The sequence below is a fragment of the Pan paniscus genome, chromosome X (genome assembly GCF_029289425.2).
Source record: "Pan paniscus chromosome X, NHGRI_mPanPan1-v2.0_pri, whole genome shotgun sequence".
NCBI lineage: Eukaryota > Metazoa > Chordata > Mammalia > Primates > Hominidae > Pan > Pan paniscus.
Genome location: NC_073272.2, coordinates 23,224,911 through 23,251,466, shown reverse-complemented (window position 1 = coordinate 23,251,466; position 26,556 = coordinate 23,224,911). Strand labels below are relative to the sequence as shown.

At 34.4% G+C, this 26,556-nt stretch overlaps 1 protein-coding gene across 8 annotated transcripts in view; it reads right to left on the bottom strand.

Moving 5' to 3' along the window:
* The window catches only part of CNKSR2 (connector enhancer of kinase suppressor of Ras 2), a 280,798-nt gene that overhangs the window by 211,499 nt on the left and 42,743 nt on the right, over positions 1–26,556 (bottom strand). For all 8 annotated transcript variants that reach the window (XM_003819559.6, XM_003819560.6, XM_034950723.3 and 5 more), the window contains exons 2-4: positions 16,947–17,110; positions 10,788–10,990; positions 2,815–2,902 (exon numbers count right to left, since the gene is read on the bottom strand). In XM_003819559.6, the coding sequence (XP_003819607.1) occupies positions 2,815–2,902; positions 10,788–10,990; positions 16,947–17,110 (455 nt within the window). The remainder of the gene's footprint in view (positions 1–2,814; positions 2,903–10,787; positions 10,991–16,946; positions 17,111–26,556) is intronic.

Below are 26,556 nucleotides of genomic sequence, written 5' to 3'. Positions count from 1 at the left end.
CAGACAACCAGCGATAACCAAGAACATGTAAAATGGATCTAAGAAGGTTAGAAATGAACAGACCCATAAGCAAGCAGAGATTTTTAATAAATACAGTTTAGAGAGGACCAGTTCAGGTAAAAAGCATATCATCAAAACTTGAGTTTTAAGAGGAATTTTTCACTCTGTATTTAACACTTCAAAATCTGATTTAAAATGTTCTTTAACATGTTTGAATTTTTCCCTCAGCACCTAATTCAGATTTCACTGTAAATGCAGCTCATGAAAACTAACACCAAATGGAGAAAAAAATCTCTGACATTTATTTTTCAAAACAAAGTTCCTATTTTACTTCCTTTTATCAAGTCTCTTTATTCCTTACCCATTTTTGTAAATAATATTATTTTCATCTTTGTTTTTCACTTTACACTCATCGGCTATTTTTATTTTATTTTACTTTTTTTAACTTTTATTTTAGGTTCAGGGGTACATGTGCAGGTTTGTTATATAAGTAAATTGGGTATCATGGGGTTTGCTGTACAGATTTTATCACATACGTAATGAGCATAGTACCCGAAAGGTAGTTTTTCGATCCTCACCCTCCTCCCACCCTTCACCCTCGAGTAGGCCCCAGTACCTGTTGTTCCCTTGTGTCCACGTGTACTCAATGTTTAGCTCCCACTTATAAGTGAGAAGATATGGTATTTGGTTTTCTGTTCCTGTGTTAAGTTTGCTTAGGATAATGACCTCCAAGCTCCATCCGTGTTGCTGCAAAGGACATGATCTCATTCTTTTTTATAGCTGCACAGTATTCCATGGTGTATATATACATTTTCTTAATCTAGTCTACTACTGATGGGCATTTAGGTTGATTCTAAGTCTTCACTATTTTTAAATAAATCTCATTTGGTTCTCAGAAAAACTTTGAGGTAGAGGTGATTATTTCTGTTTACAGATGGCGAAAACAATGACATCGTTTGTCCAATGTGGAATCATCATGAAAAACAGGGCTGAGTCTCAAATCTTCCAAGATTACAACCTTGCCCCATGTATTTTAAGCTTCACCAAAGTTTCATCTTGCAAACCAACACTTTTGTGCTTATTTCTTAACTAGTGACAATCTGATTCATCATTTTTGTGTTTGAAGTGGAGAACATAAAAATGGTACAGTAGAATAATTTTAGGTTAAGCTGATATCCATTAAGGAAGGCATCACGGCAATTATTTAAAGGCTGACAAGTAGTGTGTGGGTACCTGTCTCATTGTTCTGATTCAGTTGCTGTCAGTGTTCTAAATGAAGCTTCAGTTCTTTGTGAGAATTCTATTTAAGATTTTAAAATCAGTTTCTCTTTTTTTTTTCAAAAGTGTCATTATAACCAATCTTATGTGATGAGGAAAGTGTTGGGGAGGGGGGCGGAAATCTCTTTAAAAGGCTTCAAATACAATGATCCAAACCCATCACAACTGGGAATAAGTAAAATAAATATAGCAGATTAAACAAATTCCTGCAACTGGAGGTTTTCAAAAGAAACTGACATTAACTTTCTCCTCTAATTTTAGTATTATTTTAAATGTAAGTGGCCAATATCAAGAAGCACTTTCCTTTTACTTCATAGTAGCACCACTTTGTGTTAGGAAGGGGAAAAAAGCCATTTGTGACAGTTTATTTTTAGATATTGATTATCTCATCTTGCTGCAAAGGGAATAAAAATAATTAAAGCTGAATGAAAAATAATTTGAAGCACAGCATATTTCAAAGCATAATCATCATCATAACTGTTCAGAAGAGATTTCTTGAAAGCCCGGTAATAAATGCATGCCCTAGATTTTTTTAAAAGTCTACACCTTGCTTATTCAAATTGGCCTCTTTTACTGGCAGCTTCAGTTTAATTCCTGTCTTCAAATACTTCATACAATTCCAATCAAATGCAGTGATTAGTATGTATATAATGGCTGAATTAGATGATTAGATGAACATTAACTGTTCATAAGCTATGTAATTTATTTTAAAGTATAATTTCAGTATTTGTCTAAGCTGTGTTCCTTTGGCAAACTTAAAGAGGTATTTCTTCAATGTATTTAACATTCTTTTTTGTTTTTTGATAACTCAAATTCATTTTAGAAAATAAAAATTCATTTGGAAAATAGAGAAAAGTCGAGTCTAAATAAAATCACCCATAGTTTCACCATAAAGAAATAAACACTTAACTATTTTATTTCATTATTTTACCTATTAATCCTTATTCTTCTTGCTACTACTGGTAGCAAGAGACCACAGAGCCCAGAAAAACTTGGTACTGAAAAGAGATATCATCACATAACAGTAGAAAAAGAACAGATTATTTAAGAGATAATTTACAAGCACTAATATATCATGCCTATAATTACATTTCCTCTAAAAGATATGTTTGGATATGGGATACGTTCCAGTCAATTCACCCAAGTCTCTTCCATTTCTCCTTGCCTTATACCGGACTTAATTTAAACATTTATATTAGCTGCTGGACCCTGAAGGCATCTGGTTTGGGGATCCCTGGCTTAGATAATATTTGAAGTGGAAAATCAGTTCAGGTAATTAGATCACTGTTAAAAGCTATTAGGCACATTTGTTTGTGTGTGTACAGGTCAGGTTCCTTTTATATCTTCTGGTAAGCTAACTGAGCTAAATGCACAGTCTCCCAATAAATAACTATACATTTCATTTCTTTAGAATGGTTTATCTTTGAGAAACTTCTAAACCAGTATCTTAAAAACTCTTGGTACATAGGATACTTCCCATTGTTGGAATATGAAGTTGCTAATAAATTAACAGAAGGAAAGTTTGTCAGCTAATACCTGTTGCACAATTGTTGTTAACTCCAGGCAGAGTTGTATGACATTATTTCTTGTAACTGAATAGTCTGTCACAGCAGCAAACGGTGACCTATAAAGGGAAAAGGAAAATTGTGATTACTAGTAACAGCTTTTGAAAAGTCCCAAAATATAGTAGCCTAAAATGAGTTTATCAATAATATGAAATAAATTGTTCTGAAATTTCCATACTGATAAAAATATTCAGGACTTATTTTAAGGAAAGATTTGAAAGAAATGATTGGAAGAAAATTAAATTCAGGAAATATAATGTTTGCTTTCTACCAAATTTCTCTCTTTTTAAAGTTCTTAATTATTTAAGTTCTTTGGTTCTTACAAGGTATCTTCACTACATCTAAAACAAAAAAGGAATACTTTAGGCAAAGATAACATGTTAGTTTATTTTCAAAAGAACCTAAGATTCTGAGTACAGTATCTACTTAGAATATTCACAATCAAGAGCTAGTAATAACAACTGCTAAGGTTTACCGAGGGCTCACTATGTGCCAGTTACTATTCTAAATGCTTTACCTGTATTAGGTAATTTAATCTTCACAACTATTATGAGATAGGCACTATTATTATTCTCATTTTACAGAGGAGAAGCATAAGGTAGAGAAAGATTAAGTGACTTATCTAAGGTCACACAACTAGTAAATGGTGGACCTGTATACTGATGTATCTTCAAGTGTTTGAAGCAACTCATTTAGTCATGTGTCTAATTCTTTTTACACATGGTTAGATTTAGTTTGGTAATATTTTGTTGAAGGTTTTAACATCTAAGTTCCTGAGAAATATTGGTCTGTAGTTTTTTTTTGGGGGGAGGGGTATATCAGGATAATGATTGCCTCAAAAAATGATATAGGAAAAGTTCCTGCCTTTATTTTCTGGAAGAGATGGTATAGAAATGGTGTTTCTTCTTCAAATATATAAAATTCACCAATGAAATCATTTGAGCCTGCAGATTTTTTCCACACCCTGAGGCGTTTCTAGGTAATATTCACTTTCTTCAATAGTTATGGGATTATTCAGAGTATCTATTTCATTTTGGGTTGTTTTAGTACCGTTTCTCAAGGAATTGGACCATTTCATCTGAGCTGCCAAATTTATATGTGAAGTTATCTGTAATATTCGTTCATTAACCTTTACATTTTGATTGACTTCTCTATTGTTTTCAATTTTGCTAATTTCTGCTCTTATCATTAAGAGGATCTTATTGCTCTGTACTTATTTTGTTCTTATTTTTCTATTTTCTTGAGATGGGAACTTAAATGATTGATTTGAGATCTTTTCTGATATAAAGCATTCAGTGCTTCTGATATATTTACTATATATATTTCTGATATATTGTGAATATATATATTTCTGATATATATAAGCATTCAGTGCTATACACTTCCTTTTCAGCACTGCTTTAGCTGTGTGCCACAAATTATGATTTGGTCTTTTTTCATTCTGTTCAATGTATTACTTTTTATTTTCCATGAGACTTGACCGTTGGATTACTTATAAGTGTGCTGTATGAGTTACCAGTTTCATTTTATTATCTGATTTCAATTCTTTTAAACTTGTTGAATTTTGTTTTATGATACAGATATGGTCTATCTTGGTGAATGTTCAATGGGTGATCAAAAGAATTTTTATTCTCCTGTTGTTGGATGAAGTGCTCTAAAAATGTCAAAACATCCTGTTCTTAGGTGGTGGTGCTCAGCTCTTCTAATCTTACTTTCTGTTTAATTTTATCTATTCTTGAGAAAGAGGAAATGAAGTCTACAACTGTGGATTTGTCTACTTCCTCTTTCATTCTGTCAGTTTTTGCTCATGCACTTTAAAGCTCTGTTGTTTGATATACACATTTTACCAGTGATTTCTGTTTCTTCTTTTTTGATTTACCTACTTATATGCTCATCTGTTACGTTTTGGTGGGCTTTGTTTTTTATCAATATGAATATTCACATATGTTCATATATGAATATTACACATTACACATTAACCCTCTGCTTTTCATATCTGTTTGTTGCAAATATTTTTCCCAGCTTGTCTTCTGTCTTATACTTTATTACGTTTTTCTTTTTTATGTAGTCAACAGTACATTCCTTTGTATTTTATTCCATTTTTAAAATACTTAGAAAGTCTTTCCACATCTAGAAATCATTTTTGCCTATATTTTTTCTAGTTTTCTTGTAAATTTATATTTTCTTCTTAGATATCTGATATATCTAAAATTTATTTTAGTGAAGAAAAATAGATAGTGCTCTATCATTATTTATTTTCCAAAGGCTTAACCAAGCGCCCCACTACAATTTATTAAATGGCCCTTTCTTTTTCTAGTGGTTTTAACATATTGTTTTCTAAATGATTCTATATACGGTCATGTGCTGCATAAAATGACGTTTTGGTCAACAACAGACTGCATATACCACAGTGGTCCCATAAGATTATAATACTGTATTCTTACTGTACCTTTTCTGGGTTTAGATATGGAACAAATACTTACCATTCTGTTACAATTGCCTATAGTATTCAGTACAGTCACATGCTGTACAGGTTTCTAGCCTAGGAGCAACAGGCTATACCATATAGTTTAGGTGTGTAGTAGGCTGTATCATCTAGGTTATGTAAGCACACTCTACGATGTTTGCACAACAACAAAATTGCCAATCCTTATCATTAGCAATGCATGACTACACCACAGTGTATTATAGGCTCTCTTTCATGAACTTATCTATTCCTACTCCAAAACCCAGTATATTTTTTCAAGATAATTTACTTAAATAAAAGGAGACATAAGAATTTAAAAAACTGAATTAGAAAAAAATGTGATTAATCAAAATTGTCAGTTAAAAAAAATTAACCTCTTTAGTTGTAAGCAGAAACCAACTGTTAAAAATCCATCCTGATGGAAGTTTTCTAACACTGGATTGTAAAGGTGGTTGTATTAGGTGTTATCAAAATTTACTAAAACCCATCAAACTGTATACTTAAAATAGGTTAATTTATAGAATATAAATTAGGCCTCAATAAAAATATTTTTTAATGAAAAATATAAGCACTTCTAGGAGAATATCATTAATTTAAAAAAATTACTTTGGGAGGCCAAGGCAGGTGGATCACGAGGTCAGGAGTTCAAGACCAGCCTGGCCAAGATGGTGAAACCCCGTCTCTTCTAAAAATACAAAAATCAGCTAGGCATGGTGACGGGTGCCTGTAATCCCAGCTACTCAGGAGACTGAGGCAGGAGAATCGCTTGAACCTGGGCGGCAGAGGTTGCAGTGAGCCGAGATCACGCCACTGCACTCTAGGCTGGGCGACAGAGTGAGACTGTCGCAAAAAAAAAAAAAAAAAAAAAAAAAACTACATAGAGACCATTTTTGCTGCATTGAAGCATAAAAACTGGCATTTTAAACTAAGAATTCAAAAGTGCTTCTGGCATGATTAGAAAAGAGTTTCGATTCCTAGGTTTGAAAAGGTCAGAGTCTGTTTATAAAATCTTAAAATTTCATTAAGAAGTGATGAGGTGATGCACAGCATGTTTGTTTTGTTTTGTTTTGTTTTACCATAACTACTTAAAAGAATCTCACTTGATGTTCAAATACAGAAAAGAAAAAATCTATTTGATCACTAACTGCCTATAGCAAACTGAATTCCAAGGCATGTCTTCCACTTTCCTGACCATTCATATTTTAAGTAGGACAAGCTTTTCACTCAAGATTAAATTTCAAGAAAAAATGAAAAGAAAAATCTAAACACATACCAAGGAAAACAGATTTTATTTTGTAGTGACTTAGAATTACCCTAAAGTTTTTATCTTAGAGGCAAATCATATACAACTGTACTAACAGCCATTCTTAGCCAGCAGATTTTAAGGTTTGGTATGATGATTTGGGCTGTATCTACATATAAATAAGGGTAAAAGGTCAGGTGGGGCTCCAATCTTTGTGGGTTACTAAAGATTATCACTCAGTCATGACTTAATGATCATCTATGAGAGTAAAAACGATAGATCTCTGTAGAATAACTGAACATGATCAGCATGCATGCACATGCACACACACACAAAAACAAAAACAAAAATAAAGAAACTGTTCTTAAGTCTGAAGAAATCCTCAAGTAGAGTTCAGGGTACTTACAAGAAGAACACAGTAACTCTAATTAAAGGAAATTAAATTCATAGCAAGAAAGCTTTTTGATGCCAGAAAGAGAAAAAAAGATAAAATCCTTGGATCATCGATAAGTGGCTGTTACAGGAATTATCCTATTTAAATCTTAAAAATTAAGCGACTGTACTCCTTAAATCATCATATAGATAATACGATGCTTATATTTCTCTCTGGTGCAAAAGTTTAAGACCCTATAAGAAATTATTCTTTGTACATTATATCTAAACAAAAGCATTACATTTATAAAAAGGTTATTAACGATTCAGAAATCCTAAACAAATTAGAAACTAATAAGGAAAGCTAAGAGGTTAATAAGGAAAATCTGGAATGCCTTACTATTTCTCAGGTTGGCACTGCTGAAACCTTAGGGTAGTCTGTGAATAATGGTAGTGCTAATGTCACCGCTCTTCCCTTGAATAATTAGTGCTAAGTGAGAAACAATGAGCACATGAGAGAAAATAAGACCAAACAATGGATCACATTATCTGGTAGCTTTTGATGTGGTTTTCTTGGTCTCTGTAATATTTTTCCTGGTATAAAATTAATTTGTCCTTTAGTTTCTTATCATGGAAGAAGAAATTAGTTTAACAATTTTCTTACATAAGACAAAAAATTTCAGAGAAATCTTAACAAAAATTCCCTAGTACCTTAAACTCTTATGCCTTAAATATGTAAAAGGTTTTCAATGATATCAAGAGATCTCACTGATCCCATCAAAACAGGATGGCCTTAAAAAGGTATTTTATAAACTCTCAGAATTGGGTATTACTGGTAAAAATGAAGGAAAAAAACTTTTACTATGAAAGGCAAAATAAACTTTGTTTAATAATAATTTTGAACATTTTTACTAATGTTACTGTACAACGTAACACTTGTAGTGATCTGTAAACTTCTGAGTATAGATCGATTTTGCAAAGCCACAGAAAACTGCAAGAAATATGAGGTGTCAAAAACAGTAGGATGTAGGTTAAAAACAGACAAGTAAACCATGCATTGAAAATAAACCGTAAAGCTACCAACTGTGATTCACCTCTGAGACTATTCCTCTGGGAAAGTCTGGTATTTCACTGAAATCAATATTTTAAATAGGAGAAAAAATGGAATTGTGTTAACCTTAGATTTTATCTTATTTAGGAAATGTAAGGAGCTGGTCTTTGAACGTGTATCTCATTTAAATGGAAGCTCCATTGAAACTGGAGTTTTTGTGAGTCATAAATATTATTTTCCTAGCACACTATTACACCCTAAACATTTAAAGGTTTTGCAATGTTATCAAAAATATTTCATTGATCCCTTTAAAATAGAATAATCTTGAAAGGTATTTTAGGAACAATTAGAATTAAATATTAATGTTAAAAATGAGAGAAAATAGTAAACTTTTACCATAAACAGTGAAATAAACATTTTATATAAATGAAGTTCTATGTAGCAATTTCAGATACTGAGGCCCAAAACAGAAAAGTGGTAGTCTTATTTAGCTTTTGAAGAGAAATAGCAAAATGTAAATAAAGGTTTATATGCCACATCCCTTCCTCAAAATCCTCAAGAATTAGTCAGCATTCAAAACGAGGTGTAGCATGATAAAGGAACATGAAGGAAAAAATAACAGGACTTCAATGTCAGACAAAAATAAATTCAAAGTATAACTTTCTTACTAGATGAATGACTTTAGGCAAGTTATTTCACATTTCATATGTAAAATGGAGATAACAATATCTGCTCTGTGAGAATTCAATGAGCTGAGAGTATATATACTTATGTATAAAGCATCTAGTTCAGCATCTAGAATAAAATTAAAGTTTTTTTAACCTATTCTTTCTTTTTCGTTCTCCTCTTTCAAGTGACATAAAAACAAAACTGTAATAAACCCAAAACATATTGCTGTGGATACACGTTTTCTCCAAAATGTAATAAAAATTTTGTAATGCCATAAAACTTATAGCTGTTTAAAAATGAAAACAGGTGCTTATAACATCAAATTAATCCTATTTAACTGACAAAATTTTTATTCTTCATCTAAAGTATTGTATATTGAAGGAATAAACTAAAGTTAAAGATCAAATGCTTGGCAGTATTCATTTGCAGGGTTCATTTTAAATCCCTCAAATTAAAGCAAATCTGCACTGACACACTGGGTGTGTTTTTATGTGCTTTTGTAGGTGTGCATGCACATATGTGTTTTGTAGGTGATTTGGCACTTACCAAAAGCATTTTATTACATAATGAAAGTAATACCACCATAAAAAATTGATACGATAAAATCTCAAGGACTACTATAGTGTGGGAAATGTGCGATTTTATAAATAGCCATGTCTGTCATCAAGAAGTAAAAACATTTTCTATTCACTCTAACAGTTTATCTATCCATCTAACAAATACTAGGGTAAAAAATATATAAATGAATTTACTAAATGCAGATATCAAGGCTGAGCAAATTTATAATTATAGGGAAAATGAGAGTAAAAGAAGATATAATTATAATCAAGGATGTGTTCTTTAAGCCTTCTGATTACTGTAAAGCCTACCAAAACAAATGTATTATATTAATAGTACTTAAGGACTAAGCCATATTTTACTTACTGACCATTCATAACTTTTGGAATGTATATATTTAAAATTCAATTAATTTAAACACTTGATAATGTGGCTTAGACAATTATGAAAATTAAATTTTAATAATGTTATAATGCAAAAGAAACATGTAGTCCATTAATTAATTATCAAAAAGCTAGTAATATATAGTTTAGTGTTTCATATTTGGATTTAGTATCATCACTTTATATTATGTATAAGTATATATAAAATTAGACAATATAAAATTAAGGAAAATTATCTCAATTTTCACCTTAAAAATACAAAAGCTTTACTTTTAATATAAGGCCTCATGTTTTTAAAATGCCAAAATGTAATACTGGCGTGTGTGTGTGTGTGTGTGTGTGTGTGTGTGTGTGTGTGTGTGTGTAGGAACACATATGAATATCCTACTGACAATTATTCAAGAAAGAATTCTGGTAATGTATATTATCAGAGTTTCTTATGAAAGACAAAGAGCATTTTTAAAATTTGATTATTAAGCCATTAAACATAGTACATACCCCTTACCAAAAATTCCAAAACTGAAAGTAGAGAATTTGTTTAGTTTTTTAATAAACAGTTGTAATGTGTTTTATCATTATGTTTAACCACATACAGTATATAATTTAAATCTAACATTTTCATTTCATATTACAAGACTTTTATACTATTTTATGTGTTCCAAAACAAATGAAAGTCAACTAAACTTAAAAAAGTCTAAAAGTGTGTTTATGATATCCAAAATAGTACAATGTAATTAATAACAGAGAATGAATGAAGCGAGGCCAAGGAGACATACAAGGCATGCTATGAAGGTGTCAGTGTCTAATTACCTATTTAAAACAGTTTATAGAATCCCAATGGTCATTTCCTTAAGTACAACCAATTAATATGAATAAAGAACATCAGGACACAAAGCAGTATTATAATAAACAAAAATTTATAAATTTTATTATGACAGCCAAATAATGATTTTGCTTATAAAGCAGCAAGGTATTTTACAGTTGTCAGACTAATTATTGATTGGCTACTTAGTTGGACATCAAATTTTATAAAAGACTAATATCTATTTAATACCCCTATATTGTGGTAAATCATCATTAGACATTTATTACTTGGTACTCCTCTGCCTGTCCAATCCTTTCACAACAAAATGCAAAATAATGTTATATTCAAACTGGTGTCTGAGGAGAGGATACTTATGAAACATGCGGAAGACTTTACCTGTCCAACCAGGCAAGCAGACTCTTGGCTGCTCCAATCAGATCCACAACTGAGGTCAGAAAGTCGTTTGGCAATTTTCGGCTGGTCCTCCCATCATAATGGCCACTCCTTCTCCTTCCTGTTATAAAATTCTGCAGATTTTTGGCAGATGCATTCAACTTGTGAGAAAGGGTTTTTAGATTTTCTGTTTCCAAGCCATAATTCTGAATTATAAAAAAGAGAGAGAATATACTTAAAGTCAATTTTATTCATTCATGAAAATATTTACTGAATACTTTATTATGCACAGGCAATGGGGTAGCATTCGAGTTACAAATGAATAAGATAGGATTCCTGACCTAGCGGAGCCCACAGTTAAGTGACTATTTGGGAAGATGTCATATAAAGAAATTATAATAAAATGCGTTAAGTACTAATATGAACATGGAAAGATAAGGGCATTGTATCTTAGAACTATGCTACCCAAGAAAGCAAGATTGTAAGAAATAATAAATTTGTTTTTTAAAACCAAAACCTAAGTTTATTTACTTGTGAAATTAATTATTATCAACAATTATTTTTGAGTAGATATTCTATTAACAATACACATGGTCAGGAATGTAGGTACTAGGGATAATTCTGCTTCCCCAAAGTTAGGAAAATAAACACAACCAACAATAATAAAATGAAAAAGCAAGAAATAAATCAGGTAAATAAATCAGATAAAAAAATACGTACTCTACATAATGATGTATAAGAAGTTTCTTTTATAATATGGTATCAGGAAAAACTCTGCTTCCTCAGGGGAACTAATATACTTTCTCCTTTTTGTAATACAAATTATGAAACTAAAATTATTTTTGTTTTTGTCCTGGCTGTATTAGCTCACAACTAAATATGAAGCACACCAAAAGCAATCATAGTGACTTTTTGGTAAGTGTATTTGTTTTCTTCTTTTCTTTGTTCTCACATTTCAACTAATATTTGTTAATTCATCCTAAATATCTTATCTATTATACCTTATAGCAGAAACGGGTTATATGAGTAAGTGTAATAAGCCTTTTTACTATCTTCAAATAGAAAAAGATTGTAGGATCCCTTCAAACTTCGGGGAAAGTTTTCAAAAGTTACAATTAAAATGTAAAGCAGCTAATTGTGTGTTGTAAAACACCCCTTAAAAAGGCTGGTTAATATTATCCAAGGATAACCTTGATTAAAACACTTAGCAGCATGCACATTACTGTTGTGTGTAAAGTTAAAGTTATTACCACCTTACTTAAAATGGCAAAACCCAAAGAATGTAAGAATTTGCTTGGGCCTGGGAGGCTAAGTTTGACTTACCTTTTCACAGTTGGGGAAACTGAGGTATGGGAAGATTTCTTTTTTAACAGTTTGCTTAAAAAACTCCGTACTTGGACTAGACAGAGTTCAGAATGGAACTACAAGTCACCAGGCCATCTGTGAGCGGATATGTCTACCACATTCCTTAGCACCAATATTCTACTCCTATTCTCAGAAACATGGTAACAATAATTAAGTCAAAGTGGAAGATGAAGGGTGAAAAAGGAAAGTAAGTCATACAATGAATTAAGCTATGTTATTAAGTCAACAATCACTGGGTACCTACTTTGTATATAACATTTAGGTGTCTTTTTTTCCTATGGCAATTTAAGACAAGAGAAAACTTAGTGGAGACAAAATGAGGGGAGAGGAAGGTTTTGATGTCTAAACATTAAATACCAAGTTATGTATGTTACCACTACAGATTTAATCGTGATAAAAGTCTGCTTGTCTTTTGCTGAGAATTTACATATTTATTAAAAGAACACTTTCTTCTAAAGTTATAAATTTGTTTTCTAAAATAACATAGTATTAATATGTTAAATATTCACTGCTTAATTTGAACTGTAATATTCCTCTCTCATGTTAAAAGATTTGGCTTGGGCAAATAAAACAACATTCTATTCAAATTCTATTGCATTTAAGAATGGATTATTTGTGAAATGTGGGAGAGTTTGTCCAGCCGGTCACTACAGTATGAAAGAAATCCTCTTATGTTTATAAAAGATGCTCTCTAATGACTAGATAAGAACAATTTATAACTATACAAACTAACTGTAAATGATATTTCTTCTGTAAATGTAATTGTAAATGAAAATACTGAAAAGCAAAGTATTTTCAGAAGTTTTCCCTGCGTTAAAGCATTTTTCTAAAGTAAAAAATGATTGTATTTTTGATTTTTGTGTATAAATGAGTTTAATAAGAAAACATTTGTTTGCCAAAAAATTATAGTAATCTCTTAGAGAAGTTCAAATTATAACAATTTATTAGCGAGAAACCTACTCAATCAACTTGGTAACTGATATTTCACTCTGTAGCTATTAGCCTCCATAAAAGATTATTTTAAATTGTTTCTCTCTATATAACACTAGCATCTCAAATGATTTATTAGGAAAGGTAAAATAATATTAATCTTCTTATAAATAAAAATCCAAAGGCAAAGTAAAAATATTCCAGAGTCTTCAAAATTTAAGAAACTAAAATTATTATTTTTCATATGACTCAAGAATTAGGGAATATAATAATCATCCGGACAAAACCTGGAAGGATACTCTCAGAGGTTCTAACTTGGAAACCTCCTAAAAATATATTATGCAGAATAGAGGTGAAAAATGTAGAGGACAGAGAAATGCAGAGGCAAAAAGAATCTTTAAAAGATATGTAGCAGAGGATGGGGAAGGAAATTGTTAAAACTTGTTCTAGTTAATGAACATAACTACACTGATAATCTAAAAACATGTTTTAAAAATTTAGAAGAGTATAATAGGTAAGAAGCTCATCTGTATGTAACCAGATTTATGTGCTACTATTTTAACAAAAGAGATTAATTGATCTCTCAAGTTAACTTTTTAATTTTTAAAATTTATTTTATCTTATTTTTTTGATACAGGGTCTCGTTCTGTCACCCAGGCTGGAGTGCAGTGGCATTATCACAGCTCACTGCAGCCTGGACTTCCTGGGTTCAAGCGATCCTTCCACCTCAGCCTTCTAAGTACCTGGTACTACAGGTGTATGCCAGCATACCTGGCTAATTTTTAAATTTTTTGTAGAGATGTGGTCTTGCTACATTGCCCAGGCTGGTCTTGAACTCCTAGGCTCAAGTGATCTGCCCTCCTCAGGCTCCCAAAGTGCTGGAATTACAGGCATGCCACCATGCCCAGCCTCAGGTTAATTTTTATAATTACAATTCTCAATTACTACCAATACAGATACCTTCTGGCTATTTCTTTCATGTAAGTGGATGGTTTGTTGTGACATGGTAAGTCACCAGTAAATCACACACCCTTACCTACCATTTAAAGAACTGGCAAGTAAATCAAGCACCTTTTGTGTTAGGCCAGGGGTACGGAGGGCACTGCCTCAACTTTTTTAAAATGCAGGTTTATTCACCACAGATTTGCTTTTTATTGGATATGCACAGCAAAACTTGGTATTACTATTAGTATAAAAAGGACTACCTCAAGAAAACAAAAACTTATACATGAAATGTACTTAGCTGCTGTGTTTGTCATATATGTTACTTATTTGTTCATATACTTGGCCATTACCATGTGCCAGAACCAGTAATGACTTAGAACTGATTCAACACAGCCATTTAAGTCTTAATGAATTTATGCTAAGTTCATATCAGCCTTCTCTTTCAATCATATGCATGCAAAAGCATTTGAAAGAAATAAAGAAATGTATTTAACATTTTAGAAAAATAAGGTCAGCTATATCCTCACTAGTGGTAAATTTTCACTAACCACTTAACTAGAAATACTTAATATTGGCAACAACAGATTTTACAATGTCAATGCCATTTTATTCAGAGTTCTTAATTTGAATGCATCGTGTAGCACCTTTTTAGCTTTATAATACATTGCTTTATAAATATGAGTGAGTCCTAAAAGGCTTGCTTCAATGAATTTTTTTGGAAAATAAATTATTTTAAGATGAATGAACCAAGCAATTATGTTGCAAAGAAACAAATCCCAGCAATTGCAAACATCAAATCTTTCATGCAAAATGCCTGAAATTATAAGTACATGAAAAATGAAATGAAAACTGTTCTTATCCTGTCATAAATGATTTATTTACAGTTCCTAATAAAAAGTGTATTGTCAGAACACAAATTAAGGACCATACGTTAAGCTATATATATATTTTTATTTACATTTTTACTCTTTCAGTTAATATCTTTGCTCTCTATTAAAGCATACTAAATTATAGCTTAATAGCTTGAAATATTATTACACCTCCAAATCATGAACAGCTTACTTCTTTCTAGAATAACATGATGCAAACAATATATCTGATGCTTAATAAATATATGTTGCATGAATAAACAAGTGACTAAATAAACCTTTGATTCTCATCAGCTGCCATAAACATTTATTCACATAAGGAATAACTTCAAGACAAGGTAGATGAAAATATAGTATAGCTTAAAGAAACAAAAGGAATCTGCTAATTTTTCTATGTCTTCCTTTATATGAGGAACAGAAACTTCAAAGTCAAAGGCTATGCAGGTAAGAGAAAAATTATGCTTCTCTGAAGAAAGACAGAGAGTTTAATTCAGTAAGATAACATTAATTTAACATCTTTTATGAGCTAAGCACTGGGCAGAAAGCTGAATAAAAAATATGAACTAAACAAAGGTGTCTTCCTTTGAGGAGCCCAACATGAATTAAAGGATAAAAGAACCTAAGCAAAGAATTGTAATACAAGGTGTTAAGTTACCTTTTTTCCCATCACTTCCCATTCTGCACAAGCTAAATGAAAATTCTCAATTTTCTCTGAATATTCCATATTCTTTCACAATTCTGTCTTTACACATGATATTTCTTCCGCCTAGATAACTTTTCTCCAACTTTTTGTCTGGCAAACATCTCATCATCCTGCAAGACCAAATGCATATCTTACCTACACTTCCTGAATCCCTCAGAAGTGTTCATTTCCTTCTACACTCCCGTGGAATTTTCTTTAAATCTATGTTGTCTTCTGATGGCTATTGTCTTTCTTAATGGACTGTATATATTTCAGGAGTACAGAATGTCTTTTTCATCTTTGCATTCCCCGTGATAGCACTGTTTGAGCATGAATATGTAATTGTTGAAAAAGAAATGAATACAGTAGACATAAGGAAAATGTAGAAAGGCCAGTAAAGATCAGAGAGACAAGACTTAGCAGGGTAAACGGAAATTCAAAGAGTAGTTGGGGATAGAGGGGAAGGAGGTAAAGATATAGTCCCAATAGCACAACTTCCTGGACTAGTCAACTCAGCTTGTTGATAAGGAATCTCACCTCCTGATTTCATAATGGTATGTAGAAGAAAATTAGAATTCACTACCCAGAAATTTGCTTTATATTCCCCAGAAAGCATCTGTTGCATAAACTGAAATACATCTGTACTTCTGACTTGTTGATGTATATCCACTACATTAGGAAGGGGTAAGAAGGAAGTTTAACATTTGACCTCTTTGGGGACTGCGACTAAGGAATTGCTGAATAAACAGAAAAAAAAATGGTGTTTAAATTTATTTTCCGCATTAACTTCCAGAAGAGCTCAATCACATAATGAACTATCCAAATGACATGACTTAAACCTGGTGCTTAAACCCAGAACTGTACAGGGATTAAAGCTCAGCATCTGAAAGGACTCACCACAGCTACATGGTTCAAACTTAGAAGTGGTCTAGACATCTATTTCTGATGCCATCCTTTTAAGTAGGTTTAGGTCGGCAGAGCCTTGTTCATGGGTCAAACTTCAAACGTCTACACTGTATGTATGTAACACTGTCAATCAATATTCTTTCCTTTCTCAACTGGCAGTGTGAGAGCCTAGCACATGAGTGGTTCATCTATGAAGAGCCCTGCTTATGAGACATACACTCTGGACTTAAGGTTCTGATATACCCAAGTCTTACTGTTATAAAAGATGTTACAAACAGGGAACTGTTATTTGGCACTAATATAACAAATTTAAGGAAGGAAGAAAATATCAGGTCCAGCTGGTTGAGAATCAGGGTTTTTTTCTTCTATTTGCATTTCAATTATCAAAAGAAGAGAAGAAAAAAGGGAAAAGCAACAAAAGAAGAAAAAGAGAAGTTTCCCTCTTCACCAGTTTTATGTCCTTACCAATGCACACAGAAGGTCAACTGCTTCCAAGATCAGTTCCTGATGGCCAATGCGGCTGACCCCCAGATCTTCTAGCTCCTGATGTGTAATGCGCAGCAGCTGGTCCCCACTGATCTTCTCCCTCTCGAAGTTCTTAATATACTGCTGCAAACAGTCATCAAGACCTACAAAATAAAAGTATGAAAGACCAGAATGAAAACATGGTCAAACCAAATAAATGTGAAGGGTGGGTTAGAAGCAAGCATTAATGCTACCATGTCACAAATTAAGTCCATTTTAACTCTGAACTAGCCAAATCCTTCGCCCTTTCTTAACCTACATATGGGCTACAGTGAAAAAGAAAATCACTTCATCATACTCATAGTTGTTAGGTACCTAGTTGAATTTTCCTCAGCACGTACTGGAAATCTTTATCTTTCTTCTGTGCAGTTCTCCTTGCTGACTATTTCATAAAGTATGCCAACAGGCAGGTTCCCCTATTTTCAAATTTATCTGCATCAAATTCTTACTTTCTTACTTAAACTCCACTTCAGAGGAAGAGGTATCCTTCCTATTTAAAGCTAATCTATCTTTCTGTACTCTGTAGTCCCATCTTCTGCCACCTTAACACGACTTCAATAACTAAAAAATTAAATTCTCTCTTTGTTTCAACTATTGCCTATTGACTCATTCTATGTTCAAATCTCTGCCATCTTAAAATAAAACACAAAATCCTTTATTTGATTTCGTTGATCATGTGTGCTCCCCACTAGTCTGTCACCCTCTTTGGATTCAAGCCCTTACCCTTATTTCCTCACCTGTGATGCACTCCTTAATCCATTATCATTTGGATTTTACTCAAATCCAAAAGTAGAAATCAGGATTACCCAGGGCAATTCATAAGTGATTGGCTAGGCTATAGATTGAGTCGGTTTCAATCACCTGTGAAGTGGCCTGATACAAATGATGAACTGGACTAATAAAACTAACGCTCTAGAAATTTAAGTAAAGAATACCAAGAAAATAAGGCAATTAGCTGAAACTAAGAGGTCCTCATTATGTCAAGGAGGGAGACCAGAGGCTATAAGGGGCTACATTCCAGCTGAAGTTATGGAGGAGCAGAAATTATAAGAGAATAGAAAAAACAGAGATGAAATTAGAAAAGATGTGCAAAAGGAAGTCAAGTTTCCAAACAGAGAGATTATGTAGCCATTGAGAAAGAAAATGAGTCAGTCCTAAAAGCAGTGTGATTCCTGACAGGGTCTAGTATAAGGCCACAGATGTCTTTACTATAGTCTCAAAATTCCTTAAAGTAACTAGAATTACTTTGTAGCCTCCCTATACAATCTTCTTTTTCTTTCATTCTCCATTAGTATGTGTATACTGATGAGGGCTGAAATGTTCTCACTGGATATAGCAATGTGAAAGTCACTAGTGATATTCCTGAGAGTTGTTTTCACAGTGATGGCAATAAGCCAGCATCGAATGGGTTGAGGAGTCTTCAAAGCAGTCAGGCTACGTAAGAGAAGAGAAAAATAAGAGGATATCTAGAGAATATGGGATTGAGAGAGAGAGTCTGTTTTTCTTTCTTAAAGACGTTAGAGACTTGAAGATATTTAAATGTGGATAAGAACTGTATATCTCTATTGAAAAAGGAGGGAAGGAGGAGAAGATGGGTGTAGATGCAGGTAGATTTATAGCCTGTGAGTAAGATGAGGGACTCCCTGCCTAATAACTATAAGACAACATTATGGATCTGTGTGAGAGTTCACTGAGTTATTTGTAAATAAAATAAACATGTAAATTGATACTATTACAAATATGTGCTGAATATCTAAATGGAGTTGGTAGTAATTACAGTGTCACAGAGCTAAACAGGATTTATATTTTAAAAGGAAGACTCTAAAGTCAGGAACAAGGGGAAAAATGAAGGAATTATTTGTCAGACACTGCTGTGAACGCTGGAGATAAAAGGGTAAATAAGACACAGACCTCAAGGAATGCAGTACTTGTATTAGGTATTATTTGTAACCTAGAGATGACTTAAAGTATACAAGAGGATTTCATAGGTTATATCCAAATACCATACTATTTTATATAAGGGACATGAGCATTTGCAGAGTTTGGTATCTGTGGCGGTTCCTGGCACCAATCTCCCTCAACTGTATAGGGTGAAAGGTATAGTGGTCCATACAACTTGAGGGTTGGCCAGACAAAGGGGCATCTAAGAATGAAAACAAAAATGGATCAGAGAGGACAAGGTAATAATAAGAAAGGCATGACAGACAAGTGTTAAATGCAACACAGCATTCTAGTAAGATAAGGACTAAAGCACTCTGAGAATTAAGAGATTATCAATGATTTTAGCCAGAACAGTATTAGAATAATGCAAAGAGAAGCCAGACAGACTACGGGATTGAGCAGTGACTGGGAAATGAGAAAGTGAAGGCCTTGCATGTAGAATATTCCTTTAGAAGATTATAGGATAATGGTGAGGATGGGAAGTAAACAGAGAGATGCCAAGTCGTGTCAAAGAGACTGCTGTTATACCAATTTCAGAAGTGAAGAAATTAAAGCTCAGTGAGATTAGGTAATTCTCTAAGTGTACACAGTAAGTAACTCACAGGCAAACCAATAATTAAAACCTGGTCCCAGAGGATCCAAAATCAAACCTAATTTGACTATATCGGACCATCTCAAGACTGAAAAAACACATCTCAACAATAAAGTGGATTCATACCCTTGCAAAAATAAATGGGTAAAGAGAGATAGAAACATACAGTTATTAAAATGAAAAAGAATAACATACAACAGTGGCTAATGAAATCACACTCTTCTAGACCTACCAGAAAAAAAAAATTAAAACTACCAAGGACTAAAGTCCATGCTAGCATACTCTTGATGAATTCAATACTGTGTAGAGTACCCAGATGGCATTCAATCTGAAGTCGCATTTGAATGAATGAAAGGGGAAACATTGCAAATAGTTTTTAGATACCAATATAATACATGTTGACCTGAGAAACCCCTGTTCTTTATGTTCTTCAAAGGCATCCTTAACAGTCGTCCTCCTACAAGCAAGCAGTCGCTCTATAACAAGTAGCATATGATTTGTTTTCACAAGGATTCTCAAGAAAACCAAATAAAATTTTAAAAGGAAGGATAATTTTCTTCTGGGACTGTTCTCATTTACTCTGTCCTAACTTATTTTGAAAAAGGCTACACTTTCAATAGTTTTATATCAATTCTATATAGAAGAATTGATGCTGAATAATAGTAATACCTTCTATTATTTATGAACTGTATATCATTATCTTGATTTTACAGATAAGAAAATTTAAATTTAGGGACCATGCCTGGGATCCAACAGCTTATAAATGGTAAGGCAAGGTCTAAACCCAAGTCCATTTGCCTCTAAATCCATGCTCTTAAAGACTATGCAGAATTAGGAGTGAGGGAGGAACGGAAAGGATGGTTTCCAAACCTCTAGACTGTTTGTTTGTACCATACCAAAAGTCATTATACCAAAAATGTTTTTGTATTTTCCATTAAAACTTTAAGGTCTTTGTTTAATATATATTTATTTAAATTATGCTTTGCATCAAAAGGCATTTAAGTATATTGTTTACACACATACAATTCAGGAGGGCAATACAAATTCAAAGTAGATGAGGAAAATATGGTTAGTCATAAAGTGGGAGCCAGAATAATGAAAATATAAAAAATTCATACAAATGAAAAACATTAATAGTTTAAAACATTCATTAGATAACAGCAAGCCAGTTTCTCGGAGAAGCCCATCCAGTCTTTTCTTAAATTGATACATAATAACTGTATATACTTATGAGATACATGTGATATTCTGATACATTATACAAAGTATAATGATAAAAACAGGGTAATTGGAATATCCATCACCTCAAACATGCCCATCCATTTTTGACACTAAAGTCAGCAAAAAGGATTTCTTGTGGGAAGAAATCCTTGTGTAATGTAATAAACAACACCTTCAATAAACTCTTTTGATAAACACAACTATAAGTTCCCATTGGACTGTTTCTTACAGCAAGGCTGAAAATACATTTAAAAAATTACATTGTATTGTAGACCAAATAATAACTGGTTATCATGAAGATAGAAACATGTTTATCTTTGCTGACTTTAAGGATGTTACAGTCTATCAACAGGGTTTATAATTCCAGGGAGAAAATAAGTACGTAAGTGAAAACAGGCCCCCACAGTAGGAAAGAGCATCAGGGGCAGGGATGTGCAGGGGGAGAAGACCAGGAAGAGATTGACAGCTGAGGCCAAGATTTAGCCACGATGAAGGTTAGGAAATTTCTTGAAGGCACAGGAAAGAAGGTCCGGGGTGACTGAGGGAAACCCATGCAGTAGCTGCTGATCCTGCTGGACCTATGGCTGGGCACCATGGGATTAGGCGGGGCTGAGCTCCTAAGGGCCTAGCAGCAGGGCCTGCAGGTACCCTGGGGAAATTCCATAAGCATCCACTTATGCAGTGAGCCTTCAGGGAGACCAATATGAGCAGTGCTATGGATACACTCTCCCCAGCAGGGAACTTTGTGGGGCTAGAATTTAAGCTCCAGTATATAAATTTCTGCAAGAAGAATCCTGAGTGCAAAGTCAAGTCCAGTGGAAAGAAGCAGAAATGCCTGGCCTACATCAAACTTGAGGATGAAGTTTTGGGCCAGATGGTCCATTGCCCCATACAGATGCAGGATTGACAGGAGCCTGAAAAGCACCAGGAGATCCAGTGCAGTAGAGTGGAGCAAGGCAGCCATGACCCTCACAGCTACTACTTCCCTGGACAATTTGCCTTCTTTTCAAGGCCCTGCTCCCCAGCACAGAACCCTGGACTGAATTTTATCATGCTCCCCAGACAGCTGCACGTGGTAACCAGTGGAATACCCTGCCCTCCTAGTGATGATCCCATTATATCCCGAGCTAATAAAACTACTCTCCAAAAAACAAAGAAAAAAATAAATATAAAATTAAAAAAAGATTACCATAGAATTCAGCAATTCCACTTCAGGCTATATACCCAAACAAAATGAAAGCAGATATTTGAAGAGATAGTTGTACACCTATGTTCATAAAAGCATTATTCACAATAGGCGAGAGGTGGAAGCAACCCAAGTGTCCACTGATGTATAAGTAGATAAAGAAAATGTTGGAGGAGGTGGAGCAAGATGGTAGAACAGAAGGCTCCACCAATTGCCTTCCCTAGCCCCCCGCAAGGACACCAATTTAATAATTATCTACACAAAAAAGCACCCTCATAGGAACCAAACATCAGGTGAGCACTCACAGTACCCGGTTTTAACTTCGCATCACTGAAAAAGGCACTGAAAACCTTAAAAAAAAAAAAAAAACATCTTAAATCAGTGATGCCACACCTTCCTGAAGCCCAGGCAGTGGTAGCGTGGTGACTAGAGTGTTTCTTTGTGCTGGAGGGAGAGCACAGCAATTTGTGAGGCATTGAACTTGCTGCTGTCCTGATAGAGCAGAAAGGAAAACAAGACCAAACTCAGCTGATGCCCACCCACAGAGGGAGCATTTAAACCAGCCCTAGCCAGAGCGGAATCATCAATCCTGGCAGTTGGAACCTGAGTTCCCACAAACCTGGACACCATGGGCTAAAGTGCTATGAGGATTTAAATAAATAAACTTGAAACACAGTCTAGGCCACAAGGACTGCAAATCCTAGGAGAGTTCTAATGCTGAACAGGGCCCAGAGACAGTGGATAGGGGTGACACACAACATACTAAAATACCAGCCAGGGTGGCCAAGAGAGTGCTGGTATTATCCCTTCCCTAACCCCAGGCTTTACAGCTCATGGCTCCAAAAGAGACTCCTTCCTTCCGCTTGAGGAGAAAACAGGGAAAACTTTATCTTGCATCTTGGATACTAGCTTAGCCACGGCAGGATAGGGCACTGGTCAGAGTCATGAGGGCCCCTTTCCAGGCCCAAGCTCCTGGATGACATTCCTAGACATACCCTGGTCCAGAAGGGAATGACCCCATCCTGGCACCATTCATCACCAGCTAACTGAAGAGCCCTTGGGCCCTGAAAAAGCAGCAATGATACCCAAGTACTAAATCAAGGGCCCTGTGTGAGACTGTGAGACTTGTTGGCTTCAGGTGAGACCCAGCACATCTGGAGCTGCGGTTGACTACGGGGCACAATTCCTTCTGCTTCAAAAAAGCAGAAGAAAAATGAAAGGGGACTTTGTCTTGTACCTTAGGTACCAGCTCATGCATAGGGGGCTAGAGAACAAAGCAGGTTCTTGGGGTCCACAATTCTAGGACTTGGCTCTTGGATGGATGGCATTTCTGGACCTGCCCTGGGCCAGAGGGGAGCCCACTGTCCTTGAAGGGTGAGGCCCAGGCCAGGCAGCAATCGCTACAAGCTGATTGAAGAGACCTCAGGCCTTAAGGAAACAGCAGTGGTAGTTTGGCACTACTTACCATGGTTTTGTGGTGACAGTGGCCATGGGGTGGGGATCCTCTGCCTTTGGAAAGGGGAGAGAAGAGTGGGAAGAACTACATCTTGTGGTTTGAGTGTCAGATCAGCCACAGTACAACAGAACACCAGGTGCACTTCTAAGGTTTTAAATGCTGGTCCCTGGCTCCCAGACAGCACCTCTGGACCCACCCAGGGCCTGGGGGAAATTGCTGCCCTGAAGGGAAGAACACAAGCCCATTGGCTTTGGCATTTGCTGACTGTAGAGCCTCAGGGTCTTGAGAGAACATAAGCAGTAGCCAGGGAGGGGTTAAAGCAGGACTTGAGCAAGATGTAGTGCTGTGTTGGCTTCAGGTATGACCCAGCACAGTCATGGTGGTGGTGGCCACAAGGGTGCTTGTCTCACTCCACCCACAGCTTCAGGTGGCTCACAACAGAGTGAGAGACTGTTTATTTGGGAGACAGTAAGGGAAGAGAACAAAAGTCTCTGCCAGGTAATCCAGAGAATTATCCCAGATCTTGTCCAAGATCATCAAGGAGGTCTCTATGAGTCTGTAAGAAGCACAGCATCACTGGGCTTGGGGTGCTCCCTGAGGCAGATACAGCTTAGATCATAACACCTAAGTCCTTTTGAATATCTGGAATGCCTTCCCAAGAAGGATGGGTACAAACAAGTCTTGGCTGCAAAAACTCTAATAAATTCCTAACTTTTCAATGCCCAGCAACAGATAAACATCTACAAGTATTAGGACAATTCAGGAAAACATAACCTCATCAAATGAACGAAATAAGGCACCAGGTACCAATCCTGGAAAAACAAAAGATATGTGACATTTCAGGTAGAGAATTCAAAATAGCTATTTTGAGGAAACTTAAAGAAATTTCAAGATAACACAGAGAAGGAATTCAGAATTCTATCAGATAAATTTAACAAAGAGATGGAAATAATTTAAAAGAATCAAGCAGAAATACTGGAGCTGAAAAATGCAATTGTCATACTGAAAAATGCATCAGAGTCTTTTAACAGCAGATTTGATCAAGCAGAACAAAGAATTCGTGAGCTTGAAGACTGGCTATTTGAAAATGCACAGTGAGAAGAGATTAAAACAAGAATAAAAAACAATTAACCATGCCTATAGGCACCTCAAAAGGGAATACATAAGAGTTAATTGCCCTTAACCAGGAGGTAGAGGAAAAAGTCAGGGGTAGAAGGTTTATTGAAAGGAATAATAACAGAGAACTTCCCAAACCTAGAGAAATACATCGATACCTAAGTACAAGAAGGTTATAGAACAGCAAGCAGATTTAACGCAAAGACAATATTAGATAAATTTAACAAAGAGATTGAAATAATTTAAAAGAATCAAGCAGAAATACTGGAGCTGAAAAACACAATTGTCATACTGAAAAATGCATCAGAGTCTTTTAACAGTGATTATTAAATGCCTTGACTACCTCAAGTCCAAAAGTCAAGGATAAAGGATCCTCAAAGCAACAAGAGAACACAAACAAACAACATACAATGGAGCTCCAATAGATCTGATGACAGAGTTTTCAGTGGAAAACTTATAGGCCAGCAGAGAGTGGCATGACATATTTAAAGTGATGAAGGAAAAAACTTTTACCCTAGAAGAGTATAAACAGCAAAAATATTCTTCAACATGAGGCAGAAATAAAGACTTTCCCAAACAAAAGCTGTGGAATTTCCTCAACATGAGACCTGTCCTGCAAGAAATGCTAAAGGAAGTACTTCAATCAGAAAGAAAAGGACATTTATGAGCAATAACTAGTCATCTAAAGGTAAAAAACTTACTGGCAATAGTAACCACACAAAAAAAAACACAGAATATTATAACAACACTGTAATTGTGGCGTGTAAACTCCTTTTATCCTAAGCAGAAAGACTAAACAATGAACCAATCAAAAATAATAACTACAACAGCTTTTCAAGACATAGACAGTACAATAAGATCTAAATAGAAACAACAAAAAGTTAAATAGTGGGAGTATGAAGTTGAGGCATAGAGTTTTTATTACTTTTCTTTTTGCTTGTTTGTTTGTTAGTGCAAACAGTGTTAAGTCCTCATCAGCTTAAAATAATGGTTATTAAGATAGTATTTGCAAGGCTCATGGGAACCTCAAACCAAGAAACTAAATCATTTCAACAGAGAAAATCACTTTCACTAAAAGGAAGATAGAACAGAAAGAAAGAAAGAAGGAAGAGACCATAAAACAACCAGAAAACAAATAACAAAATGGCAGGAGGAAGTCTTTACTTATCAACAGTAACACTGAATATAAATGGACTAAACTCTCCAATAAAAAGTCATAGAGTGGCTGCATAAATTTAAAAACAAAACAAAACAAAACACAGTGATTTGTTGCCTATAAGAAACTTCACCTATAAAGACACACATAGACTGAAAGTAAAGGAATGGAAAAGATATTCCAAGCCAATGGAAACCCAAAAAGAGCAGGAGTAGCTATACTCATATCAGGAAAAATAGATTTCAAGACAAAATCTATAAAAAGAGGCAAAATAATAGAATGATAAAGGGGCCAATTCAACAAGAGAATTTCAAATATATATGCAAACAGCACTGGAGAACTCAAATATATAAAGCAAATATCAAATGAAGCTAAAGAGAGAGAGAACCCCCAATATAATAATAGCTGGAGACTTCAACACCCCACTTTCAGCATTTGACAGATATTCCAGACAGAAATTAACCAAGAAACGTTGGAGTTTATCTACACTATAGAACAAATGGACCTAACAGACATGTACACAATATTTCATCCAAAGACTGCAGAATACGCATTCTTTTCCTCAGCAAATGGATCATTCTCAAAGACAGACCATGTTAGGTTACAAAACAAGCCTTAAAACATTCAAAAAAACTAAAATCCTCTCAAGCATCTTCTCTGTCTACAAAAGAATAAAACTAGAAATTCATGACAAGAGGAATTTTGGAAACTACACGAATACATGAAAATTGAACAATACATTTCCAAATGACAAGTGGATCAATGAAGAAATTAGGAAGGAAATTGAAAACTTTCTTGAAACAAATGATAATGAAAACACAACATACAAAAACCTATGAGATATAGCAAAAGCAGTACTAAGAGGGAAATTTATAGTTATAT